This window comes from Mauremys reevesii, linkage group 2, assembly GCF_016161935.1.
Source record: "Mauremys reevesii isolate NIE-2019 linkage group 2, ASM1616193v1, whole genome shotgun sequence".
In the NCBI taxonomy this organism is placed as follows: domain Eukaryota; kingdom Metazoa; phylum Chordata; order Testudines; family Geoemydidae; genus Mauremys; species Mauremys reevesii.
The window spans coordinates 155,326,472-155,353,177 of NC_052624.1; the positions used below are offsets into that span (position 1 = coordinate 155,326,472).

The 26,706-nt window shown below is 43.9% G+C and overlaps 1 protein-coding gene across 6 annotated transcripts in view; it reads right to left on the reverse strand.

The window, feature by feature from the left end:
• Positions 1–2,052: 2,052 nt before the first annotated feature.
• PIWIL2 (piwi like RNA-mediated gene silencing 2) overlaps positions 2,053–26,706 on the reverse strand; it is a 60,525-nt gene continuing 35,871 nt past the window's right edge. For all 6 annotated transcript variants that reach the window (XM_039522018.1, XM_039522016.1, XM_039522017.1 and 3 more), the window contains 15 exons: positions 26,622–26,702; positions 25,373–25,486; positions 24,800–24,988; positions 24,176–24,260; positions 23,067–23,156; positions 21,937–22,077; positions 18,551–18,664; positions 17,393–17,581; positions 14,148–14,249; positions 12,674–12,793; positions 11,908–11,996; positions 10,942–11,047; positions 8,444–8,697; positions 7,415–7,522; positions 2,053–4,319 (listed from right to left, as the gene is read on the reverse strand). In XM_039522018.1, the coding sequence (XP_039377952.1) occupies positions 4,163–4,319; positions 7,415–7,522; positions 8,444–8,697; positions 10,942–11,047; positions 11,908–11,996; positions 12,674–12,793; positions 14,148–14,249; positions 17,393–17,581; positions 18,551–18,664; positions 21,937–22,077; positions 23,067–23,156; positions 24,176–24,260; positions 24,800–24,988; positions 25,373–25,486; positions 26,622–26,702 (1,939 nt within the window). In that variant the 3' untranslated portion in view covers positions 2,053–4,162. The remainder of the gene's footprint in view (positions 4,320–7,414; positions 7,523–8,443; positions 8,698–10,941; positions 11,048–11,907; positions 11,997–12,673; positions 12,794–14,147; positions 14,250–17,392; positions 17,582–18,550; positions 18,665–21,936; positions 22,078–23,066; positions 23,157–24,175; positions 24,261–24,799; positions 24,989–25,372; positions 25,487–26,621; positions 26,703–26,706) is intronic.

Genomic DNA, 26,706 nt, shown 5'->3' on the forward strand with positions numbered 1-26,706 from the left:
CTATTTCCCAGAAGTGCATCTGCCAGCCAGCATGCAAACATTGCGACCAGCCAGCTTGCCTCTTAGTTTTAGTCCCCCCCAAAAAATCACAAGAGCCAACTCTGTGGAAAGCCAGCCACTAGCGTTTTCAATTTGGCTACACAAAGCACAGGAGAAGACCCTGTGCTGAAGGCTGGTATGGAGGGGAGAAGACTGGATAATCCCACGTCTTTCACATCAATTTTTATCAATCAAATCCTTTCTTTAGCCTCAGACTTTGAGGGGTATATAATCTCACCCTCAGCTAAGGCCAGGGATTTACATGCCTGCACCCAGACTAGTGATTGGAAGAAGCAAAAAGATCCCTTAGGTCAAGAAATAAACTGAGTGAATGAATGAATCAAATCAAACCTGCTTGGGAGCAGTTACATATCACACCACCCATCCCCCTTTACCAGACTGTCAGCTCCTCTTCCTGATGGCTCAGCACCTTTTAAACACCTCTTCCTGATGGTTATCAGCACACTGGTTACATTCTTCATTCAGATACCTGTTAAATCTGATGAATTTGTTTTGGTTTCTAAATACATGCCTGGTGAGAGCCTGCTTTAATATCCTGGGCTTCCCTCACTTGCTCCAGTCTAGCAAACCACCTCTCTAATGGGAGATTTGGGGCATTTCACTGGAGTTCTTACCACTTAGAATTGGAACAGCCCAATGCAAAAAACATTTTCAACACAGTAAAGAAAAGATGTTTAACAGAGCTCTGTTATAATTGTACTGTGTTGAACAGAACTACACATTTATACAAAAAAGTTTTTCAACCATTCGGTATTAAAACTGAGAAGAGAGGCTACAAAACCAGGAATAGATACAAGATTCTTTCATCTACCCCCAGCCTTGAGAGGAGCCATTCAATTGGACAGATGCAGAAACTTTGCAAATGCAACTTCAAAATGAATTCCGATCATTGCACGGAGAAATCTTCAAGCCAAAAGTGTCAGTTCTAGATCAGCATCTCAACAGATTCATAGACAGTTTTAAAATCCTAGGTTTTTTTAGCCTCACCCCCTCACATAAATATATCATCATGTTTTTATTTGTGAGCTTTTCAACTATTCACGCAACATCCTCAGGAAAGCTGCTTACATGGCAACTGGAAAACTTAGGTACTTTAAACAGCTATCCCAGCTTTAAGAGAAAGAATTAAAAAAAATTTCTTACAGTAACCAGCAACTTTTAAGCACATAGCTGCAAAAACAAATAAAATGTAGGATTCTGCTCTTTAAAGCATTAGATTAAAAAAAAGGAAAATGAAGTAGAAATGCAAAAGCATCAAATAAACTCCAGGGTGTTGCAAGAGATTTTCTGGACACAGATCAGGGAATATGTTGTCTTTGGTTTCATACAAGGACCAATATTTGTAAAGCACAAAAAAACACCACTGAAAGCTACATTCAAAAAACAAAAAGTGCTATTGGAAGACTGTCAGATTTTTGAAGTACACCCAGTGCTTTGGTTCCGAAATTAGGAAAAGGGCAAATATTCAATACTATTGCATAGGCAGAGTGTTCATTCCAGAAACAGTCATTTTTTGGAACATGGACTGTTTGTTTGAAACTGTTTACCAGAAAGATCAGTAACAGTTCCAGAAAAGCTTCCGGGTCACTAATCCAACAGCTTGTAATGTACTACTACTACTGAGGCATGGACTGTGGCCAACTCAATGATCTAGTTAAAGGTATATTTTGCAAGTCTTACTTCATGGACCATAATGGATCAGTTCACAAACTCAGCACCTTTTAAACACGCAAAACTTAGTTTTCCAGTAAATCAACATTTCCTTTGGAGACGTTAGTCATCTGTGTTTGGGTTTCTGGCTTTCTGAACTCATCAGCTGACAACGTCAAAGGAACTTTTCCCCAGACTGCTGTGTAAATCCTGGGTGTAAGCCGACCAATATGGTTTCATACATTTCAGGAGTTTTCTGGCCTACTGTAATCTGTTGTGGTAAACTAGAAACTACACAGAATAGGTGTAAAAACCTTGACAGAGAGGCAGAGAAAAAAGGAATGAACATACAACAAATGCAGTTTTTATTTAGTTACTTTCATGCTCTCTAACCCAAAGCACAGAGAAAGATAAGATAATACACACAGAAAACTTGATTATTCGTGGAGCTACAGGAGCAAAAGGTGGCACCTGATGGAAGGTAGGTGGGTGGTACAGTGGGCTAATATACTGTGGCTTTCCACTTCTGAAAGCTAAGGAGCTAAAATGGCTTAAGTCACAAGTGGAACTAGTATGGTGGCTCAACCTAGTCCCCAGGCATCTCTCATGCCATTGCAGCAGCACTTCTGGCCCTGCTAGTCAAACGAAGTGGTGGAGCAGCAAGGCAATCCCAGGATTGGAACAACAGGGAGAACTTCCCGAAATTCCAGTTTGCACAAGGAGCAGATCATCAGGACAGTTCACCAGGTTGGCACGGTGACAATGTACACCTACATCACATCATCGCTCAGTCTCACACTCTTTAATGGAGCTGGAGATAATCCTAGCAGTCACTGGAAGTGCTAGGTACGTGTGACTGCCCCATGCACACCACTTCTTGTGCCTCAGGACATCCTATTAGCCCACGTGGGAGTGAGGAAGGAGGGAACTCCAGAAGAGCAGCAGATAACCCTCCCCCTGCCAAGTTTGAGGATGTCTTTAGTGTTTTCCTTGGACTCTGAATCAATGCAGCTCTCCTACTGCAACCCCCTCTAGGGTAGGAGTGCAGAAACAGGGGTTCATGGGAAAGATGCCTTTCACCATGCTGATGCAGTTTCTGCATTGTGCCTAGCCTTAGCCTGCACTACAGAACTATTTCTCTAGCACTGAAATGCAACAAAATCATCCCAAATGTAAACAAGAACTCTGTGTGAAGATCTAGCTTTCTCCACCACCCAACACCTGCTGTTGTTTGGCTGAGATATAAGCTCCTGAAGGTTGCATTTACAGTACAAGTACTGAGACATCTCTTAAAAAGTAGGGAAAAAAATAAAAATAAAAGGTGGTGCTATCTATGTTCCTTCTGACCAATGTACCCAGCCACCAGGCTCAAAAATACCTGACTGTCTCCTTAGGGCTTGTCTACACTACTGCTTAAGTCGATGTAACTTATATCACTCAGGGGTGTGAAAAAGCCACTCCTCTAAGCTACACACAATATGTGGACTTAAGCGCTGCCCACACCAGCACTAAGTCAGCGGGAGACACTTTCCCACCGACATAGCTCCTTCCTCTCATGGAGGTGGAGTAATTATGCTGATGGGAGAGCGCTCTTCCATCAGCACAGTGCATCTTCACCAGATGCGCTACAGCAGCGCAGCTGCATCAATGCAGCCAATGTAGCGTGGTAGTGTAGACTAGCCCTTAGCATGTCACCTGCATATGCTGAAGAAGCAAGCAAACTCAAACTCTCCCTCACAATGGAACCCTGCAGTCCCATTTCCTTGGGCAATCAGCTGACGGGGAACAGATTTAATTGTCTGCAAACTGAACGCTACCCCTTGAAACAAGATTTATCTGTTCCTGTTGCATCTTCACCTCCCTTTGCAAATGGCTGTTACCAGGAATCCACTCTTAAATGGGTACTGTTAAGTATCTTCAACCTTAGGTCAACACTCCAGTAAAGCTAGCCCTACCTCTGCTGATTCTGCTCCTTTCCTATGACCAGGAACGCCCTGATCACACCCCTCCCTTGGTGTACGAAATTAACACCATTTACTTCTGTGTTGTTAAGCCAGCCTCAATGCCATTAGCCCAGCAGTGGGGAGGTAGGGTTAAAATGCTGCTGCAGAGGCAGCATACTGCTTTTGTTTTCATACGCAGGAGAGCAGAGCAACAGAAGTCAAGAAGCAGAATCCCCCACTGGATTATTGCATTGATTTTAAAGGAGGTCATGTTTCTGGGTCTAATGTTCAAGTGTCCTTTAAGTAACCAAGTAAAAAGAAATGCAGAATATATATATTTATAAAAACAAACTTAGAGAGTCTCCTTTTATATGGCTGTCAGAAGCACTGGTGTGCAGTGTCCCCTCAGAAGGTGACCACAGAGCAATGAAAGCTCCATCCAAGAGGCTCCCTTCTCCATCTGCTGTTTGAGGAGCTAGAGTCTCCCCTTCACCTCCCAGCTTTCCAGGTTACAGGAAAAAGAGTCTCTCACACAGCTGAATAGCTGGCTCATGGTGCAGAAACTGTCCTGCGAGAAAGGCCAGCTTGTGAGCATATTTGCAGGGGGCTGGAACTCGGATAGTGCCTGGCCAGTTCCAGTACATGTGGCAAAGCTTGAAAGTCAACCTAGAAACAACAGGAGGAAAGAAGATTCCATTAGAATTCATACCTCCCTACCTGGGACACTGTATGTCTACCCACAGGGAACACCATGTGTTTGTGGAGGGCTGTCCTTTCAAAGTCACCGGATAGGAGCTCTTTAAGGACCAAACCCTTCTCTCGCTGAATTGCCATACTGGGGCAAACCGTTAACCTAGCTCTGACAGCAGCCCATGCAACATATTTTGGACACAATCTCCAAAGGTATTATATCAGCTTTAACAACAGTATATGTATCTTTAGGAACTTGGGATTGTCTTCTGGCTCCATGGGGAGTTACAAGGAGCTTCCTGCAGGAATTAAAATAACTAACTCGGAGGTGATACATCAATGCAAATCCCTAGGCAGGTATACAAGTCAGGAGAAGTCCTCCTGCCTTGCGGGAAGTTGCATATACCAGTTTGAGCTGGTTAAAAGGAGGCTGTCAAACAAAGAACTCAGCTGTATAAAGTGACCACCCTCACATAAGGGAGAGGTCACTCTCACTCAATTCAAGAACTGACACAGCTATAACCCAGGGACCCCCTGATGCCACCTGATAGAGAGCACAGGGGGTGCATAGGGTTGTATGGGGTCCCCTGGTCAGACATCTGCATACTAGTTCACCAACGGGGGCATGTGAGGGCCTCTACTGAAAGCCATGAAAAATGTACATACAGATAATATTTAAGGAGTTATGTACCTACACTGAAAATATGCTCTTAGAGTTCAGGCATGTCACCAGGAGGTGACCGATTGGAGATGTTCCTTTCAGGAAGGACGTAAATGACACCTACCTCCCTGCCTGTCCATTTGTGTACTGTATGCCTTACACTGTGTGCCTATGTGCATACTTAGCCAGGAATGAATTGAGAGATTATAAAATCTACAGGAATACACACAGGGGAGTGTCCTGTTCATGAATTATGACAAATGATTGGTCTGGTATATCTTGGAGTGCAAAGAGACACTTAATCCTTCACTTCGGAGGCACACTGACAGCATGCATGTCTCACAACAAAAAGGTCATGGCCTGCCTACAGGGATTTTGGGTGAGCAATACTCTTACGTCTAATAAAATATCGTGTTAATTAAGCCTAGGCTCTAGAATGTGTGCTATGATTTTATTTTATAATGTAGCTGTTTCCAATAATTCTAGTTGCTACGACTTGACTTTCTGTGCTTTGTTAAATAAACTTATACTTGATTTCACTATAAACATATTTAAGTGCTGCATGTTAACTGAAGTGGTGAGTAGAGGTGAAAATGAGGTGCACTGTTTCTTTGGAAGCAGTGGATTGGTGAATACCATGAGTCTTCATGGAACAGAGATTGGACACTCAATGGAGAAGCTTGGAGGGCTTAATGGTTGGAATGTGCCTAACACTGGTCTGCAGAGGGACAGTGGAGCCTGCGTAGGCTGAGAGAGGAGGGCTTGTTTTGTCGGTGGCCAGTGGAGCTGGGGAGCTGACCCCCAACAGGCACAGACAAGGCTTCCTCATGCTAGGGGCAGGTGGTAGCAAGGTGCCCCACAGTCCTGGATACCCCCAGAAAGTGTCACAACAACCTTGTGACTAACAGGGACAGACACTGAGGACAGGGTTTGAAGGACTCTGTTCTTAACAGGGTCTCCATGTAGAAGATGGGCGACTAGCTGGTAAGCTGAGACCTACACATTAAGGTATGTTTTCTCTGTAATGCTTCTGTTGTGAACAAATAATACTTTGCTTTATGAAGGCTGGATGGTCACTGGTTAACCCTGCCATTACCCAAGAAAAAAGAAGAACAGCAGGTACTGAACTTAAGTCAGATTTGACAACATCATCACAGTGAACTGCAACTTAAATGCTCAGTCTAGAGGAGGGGAGTCAACGGACCATGCCCAAAGAGAGGTTATGGCTACAGGCCTGAGATCCTTGAAGAGGCAACAAAGGGGATCAGAGGTGCAATTACCTCAGGAAGTGTGACAGCCAGCACCAGCTACTTCAGAGAAAGGTGCAAAAATCCCTAGTGGACAATTATGGAATAATCTACCCACAGGGGAAGTATGTTCCTGATCCTCCTGAAAAAAGCAATGACCTACTTAATGCAAACTCTGCATACCTAAAGACTGAATGGGCCATGGAAGCTCATTATCCATAGATTTCTAACAATTTTTTGAATCCTGCTCAATTATATATTGTCATTGGCAGTCAGTTCCAGAGGCTAATTGCTAATTATACACTGTATAAAGTAGAGTTTCTTTTTATCTGATTTATATTTATTGCTTTTTTCAATTTCATCAATTCTCTCCCTGTTCTTGTATAATGAAGAAGGATAAACAGGAACATCCAATCTGCCTTCTCTGTACCATTCATTTTTGAGTTGTTAGCATTTGAGCCAATGAACTAAGGCACGACAGGAAGTAATTTCACCTCATTCTTTGTAAAGGTACATGTTGGTCTCTAGCTAACTTCCAAATGGAGATTGTTTTGCAACAACAGGCCTTGGGGAAAGTTCCAGCTTTGCTGCTGTGTATTGCAAGAGTATTTCTCAACACTAAGTCCTGTTGGAGAACAAGAAATGGCCAAACCAATCAGAGTTTGACATCATCATTGCTGGACTTTTGGCCATGATTCCCCCCGGGCCCCTTCAATAAATTCAGAAATATCTCGACCTAGTATTTCCTTGAAAAAGAAAAATGGGAAATAATATGCAAAGATGCCCAACTCGCAAGCGATCTCACCTCACCTAGTAGGACAAATTTTGCAAATAAACTCAGAGACTATTTCCAAAATGAAGATGTGCCATGCTGGATCAGACCACTGCACCAGTAAGTCCAAGACGCTGACTCTCGCAGCAGTAGATAGCCAGCATTTCGGGGGTGGGGAGCAGCTGCTAAATGCACCTCTGCAATCACATCAGAAGGCACAAGGAAGTAACTTCCACTTCTCTTTAGGGCAGGATTTGGACAACGACATCACAAAACATTCAAGACCAGAGTTACATGTCATCAGCGCCACCTCCAGCTACTCAGCCTCTCTGCTGTGCAACTTTGTAGGGAGGGGGTGTTTGAGGAAGACCCCTCTGCTCAGTGCTCTCACCTTTGCATGTGGTCAGGACTGAGGTTGGTTGTGTTAAGCACACAGATATAGTGAGTCGGGATTCCGCAACCCTGTCGGACGCGATGAGACAACAAGTAAAAATCCACCCTGAGAAGGATAAAGAGAAACACTTTAAAGAGTCAAGTTGTCCACCTGTAAACAAGAGAAAAGCCTGTGGCAGTTCCTTAGGTAGGTCTGTTAAAAGGGGTTTACACCTGAAGTTGAGTTTGCTTTATCAAGGTTTCATTCTAAGTTGAAATCACAGCATGACATCACTGCCTACTCCCTCAGTGTATTCTCCCCAGGGGTACACTAGCATCTAGTCATCAAGGATCCAGCTACAATGCCTAAGAGCTGAATATGTAAGTGGGCCTTTCGTTCCCAAAGCACTTCAGTCTATATTCATGCAGCACGTTCTGTGATGGAGAGCAACCAGTACCGTGGGGAAGTGGATGGGAAATTTTGAGCAAGGACAGAGCAAAACCCCTTCTTATAAATGCTTGAGGAATGTTTTATGCAGTGTTGTAACTGTGTTGGTCCCAGGATATGAGACACACAAGGTGGGTGGTATAATATCTTATTGGACCAACTTCTGCTGGAGAGAGAAAAACTTTTGAGCTTACACAGAGCTATTATTCAGGGGTATGTTTAACATACACAGAGAACAGATGGGACCCTTTTTGCAAGGTCTAATGAGAAAGTGCTCCAGAGTAAATGGCATTGTTACATAAGGTATCCTACTGAGGCAGGTAAACTAAGGGGTGAATTGAACTTCTGGGGTCTAGAAAGTCTAGGTACCAAATTCATTAGACTATCCGCTCTGGCTATAATTGGCAGCTTCCTGCTATAAGCCAGTGCTGAGTCACATTCAGTTCTTTGCTCTGGAATTGAAATATGCACTAGGTTTCCACAAGCCAGTAATGCAATGCAACTTGACTCTCCACTTTTATTGGCAGTTACAGAATGGTGATGGGGGGAATATATGGATGCTGGCAGAGAACAGACTTTTGTGGGTTGCCTGCCACTCACCAATCCCTGCTGGTGACAGTATGGTCAATTACAGTCCCTGGAGCGGGGGCTACAAAATGCTCAGTGGACGCAGAGTAGAGAGTGGTGCTGATTTTCTTCTGGACCACAAAGACCACCATCTTGGGATGGTAGTTCTCAAAGGCTTCAAAGCATTGCTGGAGCTGTGGGATCTCATAGCTGACCACTGTGTTCAGCTGGGAGTCTGACACTCCATCTCTATAAACTGCTATCTTCTCAGGCAGACAGTGGTTCACCTGAATAAGAAACAAGACAAGACAAAGAATGGAAGCTCCTTCGCTGGAGATTTTCCAAAGGAGACTGGATAGCCATTATGTTGGATGGTTTAGAAACAACAAATCCTGCCTCTTGGCGGGGGGTTATACTAGATGATCCTTGTGTTCCCTTCAAACCCTATGATTCTAAGAATGGTCTAGGGTAACATGGGTGAATTTGATGTCTTAGTGCAGCTTCATGCTGTGAAGGAGGCCAAATTATATTTGTAGATTATGGTCTGAGAATCCACAAATATAAGGTCAAGTACCATTCTTGATCTGTAACAGAATATCCACTGACATCAAAGGGCAGTTTGCAAAGTTGAGTGTAGGACATGGACTTTTTAGTTAAAAAGTCACTGCGGTATGCAGCATCACTTGGTGGGAAAGAGGTCAGTAACTGTGAACCTAAATTGCTTGAAAAATCTGACTCGATGTGTTAGCATGAGCATTAAGAGTTAACACCTAATTTTGAAGAAGTATTTTTCAGGCTGAGACAGTGCTGCATCAGTTTTTATTGGGAAGGTTATAACCCCAACCACATGGGCTAGAAACTTATTCTTTTCTTGAAGCTTGCATTCTGTGAAACAGATTGGGCCACAAAGACTTCACAAATACACTGACACTTCTGGCTTTGACCATTGATCTTTTTACTTTGGGTTTAAATGCAGTCAATCTGCTTTTGGACACAAATAATGCCAACTTAACTGCTGCCCAGGAAGATGCTGGTTCATCGACGCCCAAGTGGAATGAGTTTGCTGGGTCTCAGTCCAGGCCCAAGAGGACAAGTATCCACATTCGAAAAACCACCATCACAATCAGCACCTTTCTTGACAGCCTCATCAAAAAGGCTAAGGACTGAATGGGCCATGGAAACTGAATCCCCCCTGTCCCACTAGAAGGGGGCTCGTTCCAGGCCATTAAGGCATATTCACAGGATAGTGTTTGGAAAAGCTTGCCCTACCACGGCCCATGAAGGACCTGTCCTGCAAGTAGACTTCAGTTTCCAAAGTTGTTAATTTGGCACCTTCCACAAGAAGCACTCAAGAGATAAAAACCTACTGTATCTAATTTACATGTTTATAAATAGGACTGACTGCCTTTTGAAGGAGTGCCTTTGCAACTCAAAACCCTAAAGCAGACCTAACCATGTGTCTGGGAGCATGGCTTTATTTGCGGACACCCAGTGAAGATTAAAGCATATACACGACCTGCTGAAGTGGTGAAATAATCAAGAAACTACATCATGGTCCTTACACTTTCATACAGAATGTACCATTCCTTTCTTTGCATCAAGGGGATTTATGGTGAGATAAAGGGCTGAGGTTATTCAGAGACAGGAGAATATAACTGCTTAAGATAGGTAGCAGTATTGAAAGTGAGAAGAGTCATTCAGCAATAGCCACAGTTGTGAGCTAGGCCTCATCGAGGTAATTAAGCAAGTCCCTGAGATAAGGAAGGAAGATTAAGCATGCCATGCCAAACAAGGGGCTATTTCAATTTTTAAATTCAAAGTGAGCTCTGCAAAGTCTTTTCTTCACTTGCTTAACTTTTAAATTTGTTCTACTTTTTGTTTAGAAAGCCCAATTTAATATCTTCCACTGATACTACATATAGTAGTTTTTCAGTCAAGATGAACTCCAGGTTGTGTTGGGACTGTTGACACTCATGAACACATGGAGTGACAAACCCAATTATTCATGTACTGAAGCACAGTGGATAGGTGGATGCTACTTATTGGGTAAGATCCAGTTTATGGTGCTCTCTTTGGACAGCAATCCAGCACGTAGGAATTAGCAGACTAAGTCAGGCCTAAATCCATTTAATCCAGTATTCTGTCTCTGACAGTGGCCAGCACCAGATGTTTTAGAAAAAGGTGCAAGATGCACATTCAGATATGGGACATATCTGCCCCTCACACTGGTCTCTAATAGTTAGAGATTGGCTTAAGCCCTGAAGCATGAGGTTTCATATTCCTTTCAATTTTTTTGTCATTAAATATAACAACTCTGGATATTCTTGATATCCATAGAACTATCCCATCTCTTTTTAAATCAATAAATGATACCCACAATTCTTCACCCTAGGATACTGAAAAGAGATGGTGCCTGCACTCCTGAGTACAGAAAAGGAGATGCATGTTTCAGGCTAGGCACACTTTTCTCTTTGCAGTTTTATCCATTTCTTGTAGTGGTCAGCGAAGAGTCACCTACTACGTTTCCTCACCTCATAGAACTTCTGTAAGGCCCCAACCAGACAAAGCTTCAAACTGTCTGCAATTTCCTGATGAGGCATCTGGAACACAACCCTAGAATACCACTTCGAGAGAGCACTCGTGGCAGAAAGAGAAAGATAAATATTACCTACAGGTCTCTTGTGAGCCAAAGCCCAAAACAGTTATACAATTCAAAAGAAATTCAGCTCCAGCTTTGCATATATCTTTTCTCAGACTGTTTCTAAAAGGATTCAGGCACACGGCAATAGGGGCAGCACATGATCAGAGATAATGCCAGGTGGTCCTTGGCATTTAGAATTGGTGACTGCAAACAAACAAGTTATTAAACCCTGTTGAAAAGGACAATCAAGGTTAAGTCAATATCTCTTGTCTTTTTTAGTAAGGGCAAGGCAGTGCCATAAAGCAACTTTATTGATAAAGAAAAGAGTTTCGCTTCCAGCCACATGATGTAACTTTTCCACCAAAAATGCAACTCCCTAGCAGCGCAAGTGTAGGGAAACTCAAGATCTGAAGACTTTTCATCTGTGTATGACAATGTGCAGTTTAATCACAGACACCACTTTTTCCTCCAACAAGGGACTGTCAAAAGCCTGGAAGAGTAAGATAAACTTCCCAGAGAGTCTCCCAGTTTGCTATTGGCCAGGTCTTATTGTGTGTTTGGTTGACCAACACTTCAGAAAGCAGTGGGGAATACACAAGGAGAAAACTGATCAAAACTGCAACTGCCCTACTTGAGAACTATGCAGGATCTTCACTGTGACAGAGTAATCTGGAATGCTCCATTAAAAAACAGATCCATCTGTCTCCCTCTGTCGTCCATTACATGTGTCACATTCCCTGCAAACACTGGCTGCAGTGTGAAGCGCACACGTCAGCCGAACACTGAGCTGCTTAGAGGTCCACATTTTACAGGCATGTAAAGGGGTAGAACATACTCTAATTTAGAAACAACTTACTGATTGGTGCTTGCAGTGAAGCCAACCACAGAGCGCATTCCCCTGCTGGGATCATGGTACACATCCATGCCAATCACCATCAGCTGTTTCTGGAAAGGAGAAAGGAAGCCCAGTGCATTGGGGAACTGTGAGTCAGAGGCATAACTCACCATTTCACTGGAAACTACATCTGAACACTTTCTAAAGAGCAAAAAAGCAGAGCTGAATTAAATGCCAAGAGGGAGTTCCACCCTCAGGTTTAATGCCTGTAGTGGTCATAAAATCCCTGGAATTAATCAAAAGTACTAGTTACCACCAGAGAGCTAACCAGATAGTTCATTTCATCTATCCTTCATCGGTACTGTGGTATACAACATTCCCCCCCGTAATGTAGGGAAGTGCTATTATCCCCATTTTACAGACAGGTAATGGAGGCACAGAGAGAATAAGTGTGCAGGGAAGAGGTCTGTAGGAGAGCTGGTAATCAAACCCATGCCTTCTGAGTCTAGGCTAGTATGCTGATAGCCTGTAAGAGAGACAGGTTAAGGGTAAGAGTACATTCCCCTGTGAAAGAGGGAAGAAGGGAGATACATTTCAGAGACGCTGAATGCTCCTTTCACACTATGAACTATCTTCCTCTATCCGATCTAGGATGAATTAATATTTGTTCACACATAAAGGAATGAAAGGCCACAGAGAAGTCACAGATGAGAGCCTTGCACCTACAGGTAAGGTCATTCAGGGTGCTGAAGCCTCCCTTGATGGAAATAACTTTCACATGACTTACCAATGGGATGTCCACTCCCCAGAGTTCCCCACCTAGCTTGCAATTAATCTGCAGCAGAATTTTCTGTGCTATGCTCCTTAATTTGTTTGGCTGGGTCATGATAGTTCGAGCATTGATGACCTGCAGCAACAGGAAATATTAAAAATCAGTTAACTCCAGCTAAGTTTTTAAGACTGCAGAAGCAGGGTCTACTTTTTTCCTCCCCAGACTGTATTCCTGCTATAAATCAATCATAAATTTAAACAGATTATACTTGCATATTGCAAGGAATCCAACTATACAACTTTAACGGGCTGTTAAGTTTTTCCATTAGTATTCTATTTCTTTGCTTTTTCTCTAAACTTTTAAGTAGTAAAAGTAAGACTTTGCATTTGTTAAAGCCTGTATAACCAAGTTCTGATCCCTGGATCTGCAAGTGTATTTCTCATTAAGTCAAGAGTTTTGAATGTGCATCTGAGGGCAGAATTTAGCCTTCACTTAGCAAAAGTCTCATACACAGCAAACACAAACACTGATACCCATCCAGCCCTTTACCCCCAATTCATCCAAAGCTCCCAAGTATTTTGAAGGATGCTTACACCCTAGACTAGCATTTATGTCCCTCTCCACCCATCGGAAAAGAAAAGATGTTTCCCCAAATGGAATGATGTTTGCATTACATCCTCCAGCAAACTAAAGTGTCTTTCTAGCAAGTTTCACTTTTTTTTTTTTTTTTAAACACACAGACACTATATGTGCTGGCTGTTGTATCTGCACTATCTTCCCCTTCTGAATGGAATTGAAGCTCCTCAACAGTTGCCATAGGTCTTACATTCACACAGCTAAAGGAGAACCTCCTTTTGCTTAACTGGCAGAGGTCTGAGGTTTTGGAACAGGGGAATTTGAGTTCTATCCTTGCTGTTCCGTTGGCTGAGGTGTGAAGCACATGAAGCCCCAGCTAGCCACAGATACTTACAGAGATAACCATGAAACAGTTCTTTAAGGCTAGACACAATATTCACAAGCAAGGCAATAGTCCACAACACAATTTGAATGTGACTAATTACAGATTAAATACAAGCTATTGTTATTCTGCTATAGACAATATGATGACCAAGATGATGTTCCAGCCACCCGAGGCCTTTTTCTAGGCATGCCATCTTTGCTATACTGGCCTTAATTTAGAGGAATGCAGTAAATTACATGGCTTGTTCACTGTATACTTAAGGGTTAGGTTAAATGGTCATGATTTTATGTTACTGTAGGATTTTGTTTATTTTTAACTATAGCCAGATTAGCCTGCCTGCTCTACTGCTTCCAGAGGTGTACTGGCTCTAGAGAGAAATGGGACGGGAAGCTTCAAATGTAAAGGAGGATGAAACGGACAGTATTTTGTGGTCTCATTCCAGGCAAGAACTTTGTGTATGGAATCCTTGTCTCCAGCATGTCAACCCCCCGCCCCAAGAAGTTATAATACTGCAGTGACCTGACTCACCTGAGAGGGTACTGGAGATTGCACACAGCACAGCTTTTTAATGGCTCCGTACAAGTCATCTCTGGTCCCAGTGATGATACATACTACCATCTGCATCTTACCCTTCAAGAGACAAATGCAGAGTCAGGCTTTAGCACCACAAATTTTGCTGGATGCTCACAGACTTTTCTCTGCCTTGGCAATGGAATGAATGCAACCCCCCTGAGTAGCACTGTGATGAAGGGAAGTAACACACAATCCAGGGACATTAGCTCCCACCGTCTAATAAAGCAGCAGCCAAGAGCAGTATCACAGCTATTTGTCACAGAGCGAGCAGAATCCTCACCAAGAGCCTATTACTGTAGTTATGCCAATACTCTTAAGAATAGATTTGGTATTATTAGCACCTTCACAGTAACAACCGTGTGTCTCATTAGTTGTTAGGTCTCCCCAGCTACCTCCACCCCCTTGTTTATACCTAAGGCTTGGAAATGGACTGGATTTGGGAGCACAGGTCTTCAGTAATAGCACCATGAACTGCGTAACTCCAATGTTCCTTTCTAGTATCAAAGCCCTTCACTGATGGGCTCACATCCAATCTCCACGACATGAACTACTGCAATTAAAGCAAACCTCGTGCCTCATTTAACTGAGATAACAAGCACCAAGGCGTTCATAACTGCATGTTGTGAAAGATCCACTGGCACAAAAGGCATTACTGCGGAGGGCTGGGAAATAATTGTTCCACAAATAACTAATGTCAACAGGACAAGTCCTTATCACCATAACGGTACAAAGGAACATTACAAGTGCAACATCTGCATTAGATCCCAGGAACAGAACATGGGCAGGTAGCAAAGTCTCTCAAGACCTTTGCTGATCAGTCGCCTATCTTCAAGCGTCACAATCAATATGCAGCTCTTTATAGTTAATATATTAATTCAAGATAAACTATTTGATAGGCTGCAGCTGCAGAGCAGAGCAACACCATACACAAGTCCCACAGAAACAGTCCACAAAGGGTACACTGTGTCTAACGTGGCTAAGTAGGTCTCTTCCCCATGCACAGGGCCTTCAAAGCACTGCAGAGCTTTCCGGCTCCCATGATTTGTATTTAGGGTGTACCCGAGTCTGATACCCTTGTGATGCTGTACGACTGAAATATGACCATTTACATCCTCGATACTGCCACTGTTATTCAGTTGCAACAAGTCTTGTGCAAAGTGTGTCCTATAAGGTGTCAATGGAAAAGTGACGATTTGCTAAATAAGACTATCCTGCTTAAATCCATGTATCATCACTGTATCTCAAATGTGGGTGTTACCCCAAGAACAAAACACAAGGTAGTTTACATCCAATCTAGCCAGCCCATTGTGAATGGGCTATTCAAGCTTGATGGCCCATTAAGGACATTTCACTCATTTTGCCCAGACAATTCTTTCTGTGGATGGAGGGTGTTAGAGATTGAGCAGGAGGACCCAGAGGCGGATTGAGTAAACCAGCTTCATTGTTGTGGTACTCGTTCCCCTTGACCCAATTGTCCAGTAAGCACTGAATTAGTTCAGCACACTTTTTTTATTTAAGTTAGTATGTAAATATCTACATTTACTATACCACCACCAAAACCCTTACTGAGTAATACGAAGGCCCATACAATGAATATTAATAGCTGTATACTGAACATAATTATCCCTGCCCCTGATTACTGTTTGCAGCATTAAGCATATTCTACAGACAAATTTTACCTTGAAGATACATTTCTTTGCAATAATTGCAGCCACAAATTCCCTTGATCAGCAGTTCACAGAGAAAGGAGGAAGGGGCCATGAGCCCGAGTTCGTTTATGTAGCTGGGAAAGTAAGGGAGGGAGGAGATAACACCTCTTTGCACAAAGGGGATCCTTTGAACAACCACATTCCTTACGCAGCTGCAACACTTATCAATCCTTACCAAGCAGAAGGGAAGGGAGAGAGGTAGCACTTTATCTATCAGGCGCAAAAAACGGTGCCTGCCCGTGCCTCTACACCCTAATACCATGTCAGCATACCAGCGGTTTCCCAGGTCTCTACTAAACCCTTACATATCCCAGTAGAAGGATGCTTCAGGCTCCAAGGAGCCAATGGCTGCCTCAGTGCATCAAAGCATGAAAGGATATGTGATATGCTCATGTGACCCTGGACTCCATCTTAGGCCAGTGACTTTGCACAAACAGAGGCTGCAAGCTGTGTCTGAACCAGTAAATTTCCAGGCACATGGCAAAGGGTATAAAAGACCCCTGAGATGACTCCATTTTGCCTCTTTCCTGCCCTGATTCTCTGAACTGTGGATTTACAACTAAAAGGACCATACTGAACTATGGACTGAGGACCTTCCAATCTTTTGGAAGCTACCAGAGAGATTTTACAAGCCAGCCATCTGTACCATCACTGCTACAACCTCGATATAAGGACTTTACAATTATTGTATGTATATGATCTATTAACCATTAACAACTCCCCTTCCTTTTTTCTTTTTATTAATAAACCTTTAGATTTTAGTTACTAAAAGACTGGCAGCAGCGTGACTATTGGGTAAGATCTGAGTTACATATTTATCTGGCTATGTGGCTGATCTCCTGGGATTAAGAGGACACCATATGTGATAAAACTGGTTTTCAATAACCACTCAGAGTCCAGTGTCTAGATGGTGAAATAAGGGCTGGAATGCCTAAGGAGACTGCATTTTTGACTTCTTGTTAACCAGCATGGTGAGACAGAAGTTTACTTTTGTTACTGGCTTGGTGTAATCTAATGATAGAATAACCATCAGTCTGCCCTGTTTTTCAGGGGTTTGTTCTGAATGTGGCATTCTAAGCTGTGACCCACTGAGGCATGACGAAAAGGGCAGAAATGAGACATACAGCAGAGTGTAGCTTCTTCCCACCTCAAGGCAGGACCAGGTATACTGTAGCCATGGCTCGCTCAGCGTGGCTTACGTATCACTTAACAGATGTCAAGCCAACAGTCAATGCTTTACAAGAGCCCTCCTTACAGACTCCAATGGAAATGTGGCGCACACACAAGAAACACAAGGAAACTATGCTATGCGCATGACTGTCCATGGATGATACTTTAAAGGATCCTCCCAAATGGACAGATTCATAAATACATTTCTCATATGTGCAATCAGAGTGCCCCAATCTCCTAGAGATACGAGAATGCCAACTGAACAGCTTTCTAAATAGGATTACCCAAACCCCATTCACTCTGTCCATTCCTCCCCATTACCTCAGTGCCCAAGATGGATTTGATAGTCCTGGCATAGGTCTCTATTCGATCATCTTTCAATTCCACCCAGGCGGGCTGGTTTAACTGCATGCCCATTGGGCCAGAGACCTTCTCCAGCATGCTGACCAACTCTCGTGCTTGGTCCACGACCCGTTTTGGATAAAACAATGCCCAGTAATGCATAGGAATCTAGGAGTAGAACCAGACAGCCAACATCATCATCAAATAGCCTGTATAAGTGAAGGTGGTAGTGATTTCCCCCCGAGGATCTTAAAACACCTTACCAAGCCATTAATAAAGCCTCACTACCCACCCACCGAAATAGATATTTCTGTTTCACAGATGAGGAAATCATAGCACAGAGAAATTAAGTGGCATGCCCAAAGTCAAAGAGCTAATCAAAGGAAGAGCTGGGGAAAGGTAGGGTGACCAGATGTCCTGATTTTATAGGGACAATCCCGATTTTTGGGTCTTTTTCTTATATAGGTTCCTATTATCCCCCACCCCCTGTCCTGATTTTTCACACTTGCTATCTGGTCACCCTAGGGAAAGGACACAGAAGACCCAGCTATTAGAAACGTCTTGCCTTCATATCCCACCAAATTTGAGGTAAGAAAGCCAGAAAGCAGACAAAATGTGCATCTGCACTGCATAGTCAGCTTCCAGAGGCCCTGCTCCTTGCTCTCCTGCAGCACAGACTCACCGTGTACTTCAATCTACACAAGCTCAGGAGGAGAAAATTTAAAAAAATAAAAATAAAAAATTGCATTAAGTGATAAAAAGAGAGGATCCTGACTTCTAGTTCTAGATGGAGCACTTCTGAACATCTTTCTCCTAACTAGACTCTTCAATGAGCATGCACATTCTGAGGAAAGACTTTTCTCACTAACACCTTGGAAAGACAACCATTGCCAATGTTAACAAAGCTGGTGCCTTGGAAAAATTCAACTCCATGTCCAGTAGGAACTGAAACAGTCTGGGCAGCACCAATACTGCTTGTGGCCTTCTCAATTTAGAAATCAAAAGGGACACTTTCAAAAAAACAAAAACACACATGCGCGCGCACACACACACACACACAACACAACCAGCTGAACAGGCTACTCCACTGTCTTCCTGGTACTGGGAAGCAACTTCTCTGTCTGCAAAGGAATTTACTGTAGAGAGGGCGGCTTCTCTTGTTATTTCTTTGGTCCAGTTTAGGTCCTCAGAAGTCATAAAAGAGCTGGTCCTCAGGTTTATTTTTTCCATGGGGAGAACGCGCCCTTGTGTCTGAAGAGAAGAGAACAAGAGCCATATGCAACTGTTGTATACATGCATACTGCAGATATCAGGAAACACTGCTGAAGTCCCCTCTGCCCTTCTAGTATGCGTACTTCATGTGATCTCACTTCATGCAGTGCAATATACCACTGCCAAATACATCAACATGGGGAAAGGAGACTTTCTTCATATTGTTCTTCCAATGAAGAGTATGTAAATAGCGTCAACTGAACTGTGTATTGTTAATTTATGTCTAAACTATCAAAGTATTGCCACTGGAAAGAAAAATCTAGACTATTAATATCAAAGCTTGATTAACAGAGTTAAGGTTGAAACTAATTGCATAGAAGTCAGGAAAGCCAGAGTTAAAGGTTTTTCATTTTGTTTTTTTACATGCTGGCCCTTGCGTGTAAGCATTCTGAGAGGATCTCTCATTCCACCATCACTTAAATGCACTTTTTGTTAATAAGGAAAGGCGACAGTAAAAGGTACAGTTTGGTTTTCAGCTATATGCAAAGTTGATGGAGAACAGGATCCAGTAAAAGTCAATGAATTGACAGAGCACTTGAATATAGCATACCGAACAACCCAGCACCAGGAAGCCAGACAATTGTTTGTTGTGGGTATAAGAGAACATAGAGTTGTGACCAAATACCATATGGTTCCCTTGGCAGTGTGGTACACATATATCACAAGAGGATATGCCACATCCCCACCATTCAGAACCTGCTTCTGGTCTTGTGCGCTATGGAATTCACACATGCTCTTACTAAGTCACTGTTACAGATGGATAAGATCTGCAGGTCTTGCTCTGAAGAGGAAGACAGACATTACATAGGGTATGTCTACACTACGGGATTATTCCGAATTTACATAAACCGGTTTAGTAAAACAAATTGTATAAAATCGAGTACACGCGGCCACACTAAGCACATTAATTCGGTGGTGTGCGTCCACGGTCCAAGGCTAGCGTCGATTTCTGGAGCGTTGCACTGTGGGTAGCTATTCCGTAGCTATCCCATAGTTCTCGCAGCCTCCCCCGCCCCTTGGAATTCTGGGTTGAGATCCCAGTGCCTGATGGGGCAAAAAACATTTTCGCGGGTGGTTCTGGGTAAATGTCGTCAGTCCCTCCTTCCTCTGGGAAAGCAACGGCAGACAATCATTTCGCGCCCTTTTTCCCTGGATTGCCCTGGTAGACTCCATAGCATGGCAACCATGGAGCCTGTTTTGCCTTTTGTCACCGTATGTGTACTAGATGCCGCGGACAGAGGCGATTCAGCAGCGCTACACAGCAGCATTCATTTGCTTTTGCATGATAGCAGAGATGGTTATCAGCCGTTCTGTACCGTCTACCATGCCATTGTAAATTGGCAATGAGATGATGGTTACCAGTCCTTCTGCGCTATACCTTCTGCTGCTGTCATAGGTGCCCCTGGCTGAGATCAGCCAGGGGCGCAAAAGACAAAAATGGGAATGACTCCCCGAGTCAATCCCTCCTTTATGGTATCTAAAAATAGAATCAGTCCTGCCTAGAATATGGGGCAAGTGTACTAGAGATCCAGTGTATCAGAGAACCAGAGAGCACAGCCGCTCTGTGTCAGATCCTGAAGGAACGATGAGCTGCATGCCGTTCACAGGGGGTGCTCCTGCAACAACCCCACCTGTTGCTTCCCTCCTCCCACAGCCTTCCTGGGCTACCGTTGCAGTGTCCCCCTGTTTGTATGCTGAAGTAATAAAGAATGCAGGAATAAGAAACAGTGACTTGTTATTGAGATAAAATGAGGGGAAGGCAGCCTCCAGCTGCTATGATAGTCCAGACAGGACATTAAGCAGTGTGGGGGACAGGAGCCCAATATCCTGCTGCTATGATAGTCCAGGCAGTACAGAATCTTTTCTTTACACATGAAGGGCGGGGGCTGATGGAGCTCACCCCCCTGTTGCTATGATGAAGACGGTTACCAGCCGTTCTGTACCGTCTACTGGGAATGACTGGGAGGCCAGTCAGGAGCACTCATGGGCTGATGATGAGGATGGATACCAGTCCTTCTGCACTATACCATCTGCCACAAGGCTGATGATGATGACAGATATCAGCCATATTGTACCATCATCCACCAAGGAGCAGGGGGGCGAGGATGCTACAGTTCGGTGCCGCAGCATCGTGTCTACCAGCAGCATTCAGTACACATAGGGTGACATTTAAAAGAGTCAAGAGACGATTTTTTTCCCTTTTCCTTCTGAGGGTGGGGATAAATTGACGAGCTATGCCCTGAACCACCATGGACAATGTGTTTGACCCTACAGGTATTGGGAGCTCAGCCAAGAATGCAAATGCTTTTCAGAGACTGCAGGAACTGTGGGATAGCTTAAGTCCTCAGTCCCCCCTCCCTCACTCCATGAGCATCCATTTGATTCTTTGGCTTTCCGTTACGTTTGTCACGCAGCAGCGTGCTGAGTCCCTGCTATGGCATCTGTATCGAGATTTTTTAAAAATGCTTTGGACTTTCGTCTTCTGTAACGGAGCTCTGATAGAACAGATTTGCCTGCCCATACAGCGATCACATCCGTACGGTCCATGCTGGAGCTCTTTTTGGATTTTGATTTCGGATTGCATCGCCACCCGTTCTGATCGGAGCTCCACGCTGGGCAAACAGGAAATGATATTCAAAAGTTCGCGGGGCTTTTCCTGTCTACCTGGCCACTGCATCCGAGTTCAGATTGCTGTCCAGAGCGGTCAGTGGTGCACTGTGGGATACCGCTCGGAGGCCAATACTGTTGATTTGCGGCCACACTAACCCTAATACGATATGGTAATACTGATATTAGCGCTACTCCTCTCGTTAGGGAGGAGTACAGAAACCGGTTTAAAGAGGCCTTTATATCGATATAAAGGGCCTCTTAGTGTGGATGGGTGTGGCGTTAAATCGGTTTAACGCTCCTAAAACCCGTTTAAACGCGTAGCGTAGACCAGGCCATAGTCTTACAGCATTAGGGTCATTAGGACGCAGGAAGTAACCACTTCCCTTAAAGAATTCCAACAGGTTACAATAATCTGCCTTTCAATAGCACCTCTCATGGTATCAAATACATTAAACCCCCTCGCCCTTATGAAGTATTATCACCATTTTATAGATGGGAAAACTGAGACAATGAGGTTAAGTCACTCATCCCAGGCCACAGCAAGCCAGTGGCAGAATCTGTAATAGAGTGGAAGAGCCCTGTTATCTAGTCCCTTGCTCTAAGCACTAGACAATACTCATGTATGATGGGAAATATCTTACCTTATACACATCCTTGTCCAAACATAGTCCCCACCGTGACATTTCCTTGCTGGCAGCCTCATTCACCTCAATCATGTGCAGGAGATTACTCAGAGATGCGTGGTGCTGCTTAGGGCTCAGATTAATTTGATGGGTTAGGTCCTAGAGAGGATGGATAAGGGAACAAAAGAAGTCACATCTGAGAATGTTACTACCCTGAGGTGGAATTTTATTGATATTGGACCCTGACTTGTATAAGCAATCATTTTCAGGATGATATCACATATTATTCCACTGGCACAAGGACACCCAGCTGCAGTTTCATAAGTCATCACACATACACAGCAACCTGGTGTATAAGCATAGACAACGCTGACAGTGATATAACAAAAGCTATGTGCTTAGGAATAAGTCATACGCTTCGAGGATCAGAGTGTGGCAAAACGCAAGTACTGGTCCAGTTGTTCCCAGGTAACTCCTTACAGCAAAGGAGGAAGGACAGTGATTACTGAATCCCATTTATCTGGAGCCACATTACACAATATCTGGGGATTTGCTTACTTAGATGTTTATAATAGTGTGTTATCAAGCACCTAGGTGCCTTACATTTATAGGCAATTACAAGACATTGCAAGTTCTGCCACACGTTCTCTCTCTTGTACAGCTCAACCCCTGCCCCCCAAGTCTTCTAGCAAACCCATACCCACTACCCAGCTCCTTTAACAACTCCAATCCCCTCTGTTGAAATAAGCCCATAATCCTGCAAAAGCCTGACAGATCTCAGGGCTCAGCCTAAAATCTCTAAATTTGGGCTATGGCAGAATACTAGAGGGAGAATAGGTTTGAGAAGACCAAGCCAATGGCTGTGCAGAGTTTAACCCTCAGAACTGGTTATGCAGGTAACTCACTGCACTGTATCTCCTACGACAGGAAAGACAGGGCAGGGTGCACAGACATCAATATGAATGTTATTGCATTAGAGGTGCTTAGTATAATCAGATCTAGTACGAACTGGCTTCTAGATTCACTCTGATTAGCACCCAGTTGGTGGTTTGTTTGCAAGTCTTGGGAGAGGGAGCAGAGGACGTAAGCAACAAGAAACGTCTGCTCGTGGGGGCTGAAGACCTGCCCTGCTGCAGCAATGCTCCAACCTTCATGGCTCTGAAGTCCTTCTTCATCTTCTCAGGGATCCCGGTCATGTAGGAGAGCTCTGGCAGCAGCAGAATCTCACCCCTCTGAAGCTGAAGGGAAAGGGGAGCCAGTACACATTAACATACACATACTGCCTGGTGAGTTGCTCCCAGCCATATCATGCACAAGAAAAATACTACCAGCCCTTGCTACTGCTGGGGGAAGCAAAAAAGGGGTGAGCTTATACTGCTGGAAAAAGAGAGAATGGAATCAAGTATGTCCCAGGTTTAGTTCCCAGGAACATTAAGGGACTATTTCTGCCACTATTGATATCCCAGTTGCCGTTGATGAGGCTCAAATGGGTGCATGTGGAGCAGAGTTTGGACATACACCACTACCTTGATATAACGCCACCCGATATAATACAAACTTGGATATAGCGCGGTAAAGCAGTGCTCTGGGGGGGCGGGGCTGCGCACTCCGGTGGATCAAAGCAAGTTCGATATAACACAGTTTCACCTATAATGCGGTAAGATTTTTTGGCTCCCAAGGACAGCGTTATATCGAGGTAGAGGTGTACTTTGCCTGGCCCCATTGGTTCCTTCCTAACTAACAGCAGGTTAGTGAACACTGAGGCTTATGACTTTGTGGAGCTGCAAAACAATTAACTTCTGACTATGATAAGGGCATACATCAAGCAGAACCAACCCTTGACACCAGAAGAGTTAAAAGAAGCCACAGAACAATTGCAGAAAGAGACTTGGATGGCTGAGGGGACTGGTATTGAGAGATAATTTTCAGTACAGTGACTGAAGTTGCCTTATCAAATAACTGTTTGGGTGGTTTGATGGGAGGACTTGGGTGGGGGCAGTCTTTGTCTAAGGGGCCACCACATTTGGCACTAACTGGCCTCAGCAGAGAGGTCAAAACTGAATAGGCCATGGAGATTGAACTCTTCTGACTCCTAGAAGTGGTCCCCCCGCTATACCAGGATTGTGGCACATGGGCACAAAGGGGATGCTGCTGCCTGTGAGTAGATCCTTTCATAATCCAAGGCTGCCAACCTATCACTGGGAATCTGGTGCTGAAATTCCACTACTAGGACTTTCCAGCTGCAAAAACAACTCACCTTCCCTTGGGGAGTCCGCCTTTCATTGGGTCTGTGAATCAGCAGCGGCTGGTCCAGCTCCCTGACTGTTATACCATAATTTTTGCTGGAAAAGGAGTTGGGGAACAATTTTAAAGAAGCACTTTCCTGATACCAGAGCAACAAGCTTAGCTCACAGACTGCAGAAGAGGCTCTGTCATAACAGAGCTAGAGATGAGAACTGAGGGGTCAGACTACATCTTCATTAAAGTTAACGTAAGGCGATGCTCCAGAATGGCACATAAACTGGGGTTTCCTGTTCAATGTTAGCTACTAATCAGATTCTTTCTTCCCGCAACATGGCATAAGAAACATAAGAAAGGCCATACCGGGTCAGACCAAAGGTCCATCTAGCCCAGTATCTGTCTACCGACAGTGGCCAATGCCAGGTGCCCCAGAGGGAGTGAACCTAACAGGCAACGATCAAGTGATCTCTCTCCTGCCATCCATCTCCATCCTCTGACGAACAGAGGCTAGGGACACCATTCTTACCCATCCTGGCTAATAGCCATTTATGGACTTAGCCACCATGAATTTATCCAGTCCCCTTTTAAACATTGTTATAACAGAACGGCCTTCTGTTGTGACACATACAGAAGTGTCTACCTGTAATAGTCTATGAAGGTGATCTCTTTCCCATCAGACATGGTGAAACTGTCCTTTGGAGTCTTGTTCCAGTCAATGTCATCAATACGGTACGTGTGATTATTATAACGGGTAATGATGATATTGCCAATTAGCTGCTTGGTGCACTCATCCTGGAAGGTCTCTCTTCTCTGCTGGTAGATTACATGCCTTTGTGGAGAAGGATGAATGAAAGCTCTCAGATTTCAACCATCTCCTTACGAGGAAGAACTATAAATTATTATATTCTCTAGCTCATGGATGAATTGCACTAATAAGACAGCATGGGGGAAGCTTGCACTACCTGTGCTGTAACTGCTCTGTAATGAAACAGAAGATACACAATAACAATGCTTAGACTCCTAACTCAATTGCACTCGTCTGAAACCAACCTTCTGGGAGGTTCAAAAGACAATGCTATGGGATCATCTCATTCCCCCTTTCAGAGAACTATTCCTCATGGCATACTTACTGAAACAGCAGTTCTTTGTATGCACCACCATTGTTTTCTGAGCCCACAAGATGTTTAATTCTGATTTCTCTTCTCTTACTCACATTATATCCAGGACAGAATCATTCCGGATAACCTTGTGGGAGACGTCTGCCAACAGGAAGAGACCTCCATCCGTCCTCCGGATACTGGCTGAGTAACCTGGCCATATCTGCAACCTTTGGAAAAACAGATTGCATACAAATCAGCATGCTCATCCAAAAAAGTCATAGGGAATCTCAGTATATGACTAAGAGCTGTTCTACCAGTGAGAATGTACAGTGAACACAAGGCAAGCACACCACAGGGAATACATTTAACCTAGTCAGCAGGTAGAATTTCAGCTAAAATCTCTGAACTGCAGATAAAAAAATAAGCAGTCTTTTTCAGGTAAAAATGACTAGACAGGAACCTCAGCATTCAGACAATGTACGTGACAAAGGCCTTGCTGTAAAGGTCTGAGTTTCTAGACCTGAGATGCTCAAATACAATGGTGATAGGCCTACCAATACAATAAGTAGCCCAAGTGTGGAACCTGGTTTGGTTTGTCTGAAAGGACTGAACCTGGGACCTCAGGATCCAAAAGCATTAGCTCAGAGGCAGTAGCAGACTCAAACCTCGGTAAGTGGTCTAAGCCACCAGTAAGGGACAGGACAGACACTGTTGTCCTGGGTTACTCACACTGAATGAGGATGGAGATTAATGAAGAATTTTTCATGACATGACTGCCATGGGACGTGCCTTTTGCTCACAAGAAGCCATAAAGGTGGGAAACAGAATGTGAGCCAACCACCACCCTCTCCACGTTGTTTTTTGTCTTCCTTTTGCCTGCACAGATTATAAATTTACAGGCATGGACCACATCTGCCTCTAAATCTGTAGAACATCCAGAACACCATCACAATAGGTTCCCAATCCAGACTGAAGCCTCTGTGTACTACCACAATGCAAACAATAATCATCTGTGAATGGTTCCGGAGCTAGTAACTGAGAGATCCTCTCCTTTTGTCGAGTCCCGTATGTTCTCTTTGGACATTTCCAAAGTCAGTTCCTGGAGTTCCCCTCCCCCCAGGTCAGTTGGGAAGATGTTCTCAATCAATAGTCCTCATCTATAGAACCCACTCCTGCCAATAGCCCACAACTGCAGGGCTTGACCTCTGCAAATCAGGCCTTTAGAATGTTAAACATTTGCACACATCCTGCAGCTTGTTAGACTAACGTACTGAAGGGGCAGGCTCTTCTCCCTCTTATTCACTTTAAACATTGAAAGGTGCATGGGTACCATGGCAATAGGAGACAAATAATAGTACTAACCTATATTGCGGCAGCATTGTAGGACTGGTGGGATCATAGAAGTTTCTCCCAACAAGTTTCATATCTAAAATCCTCATCACTCTGG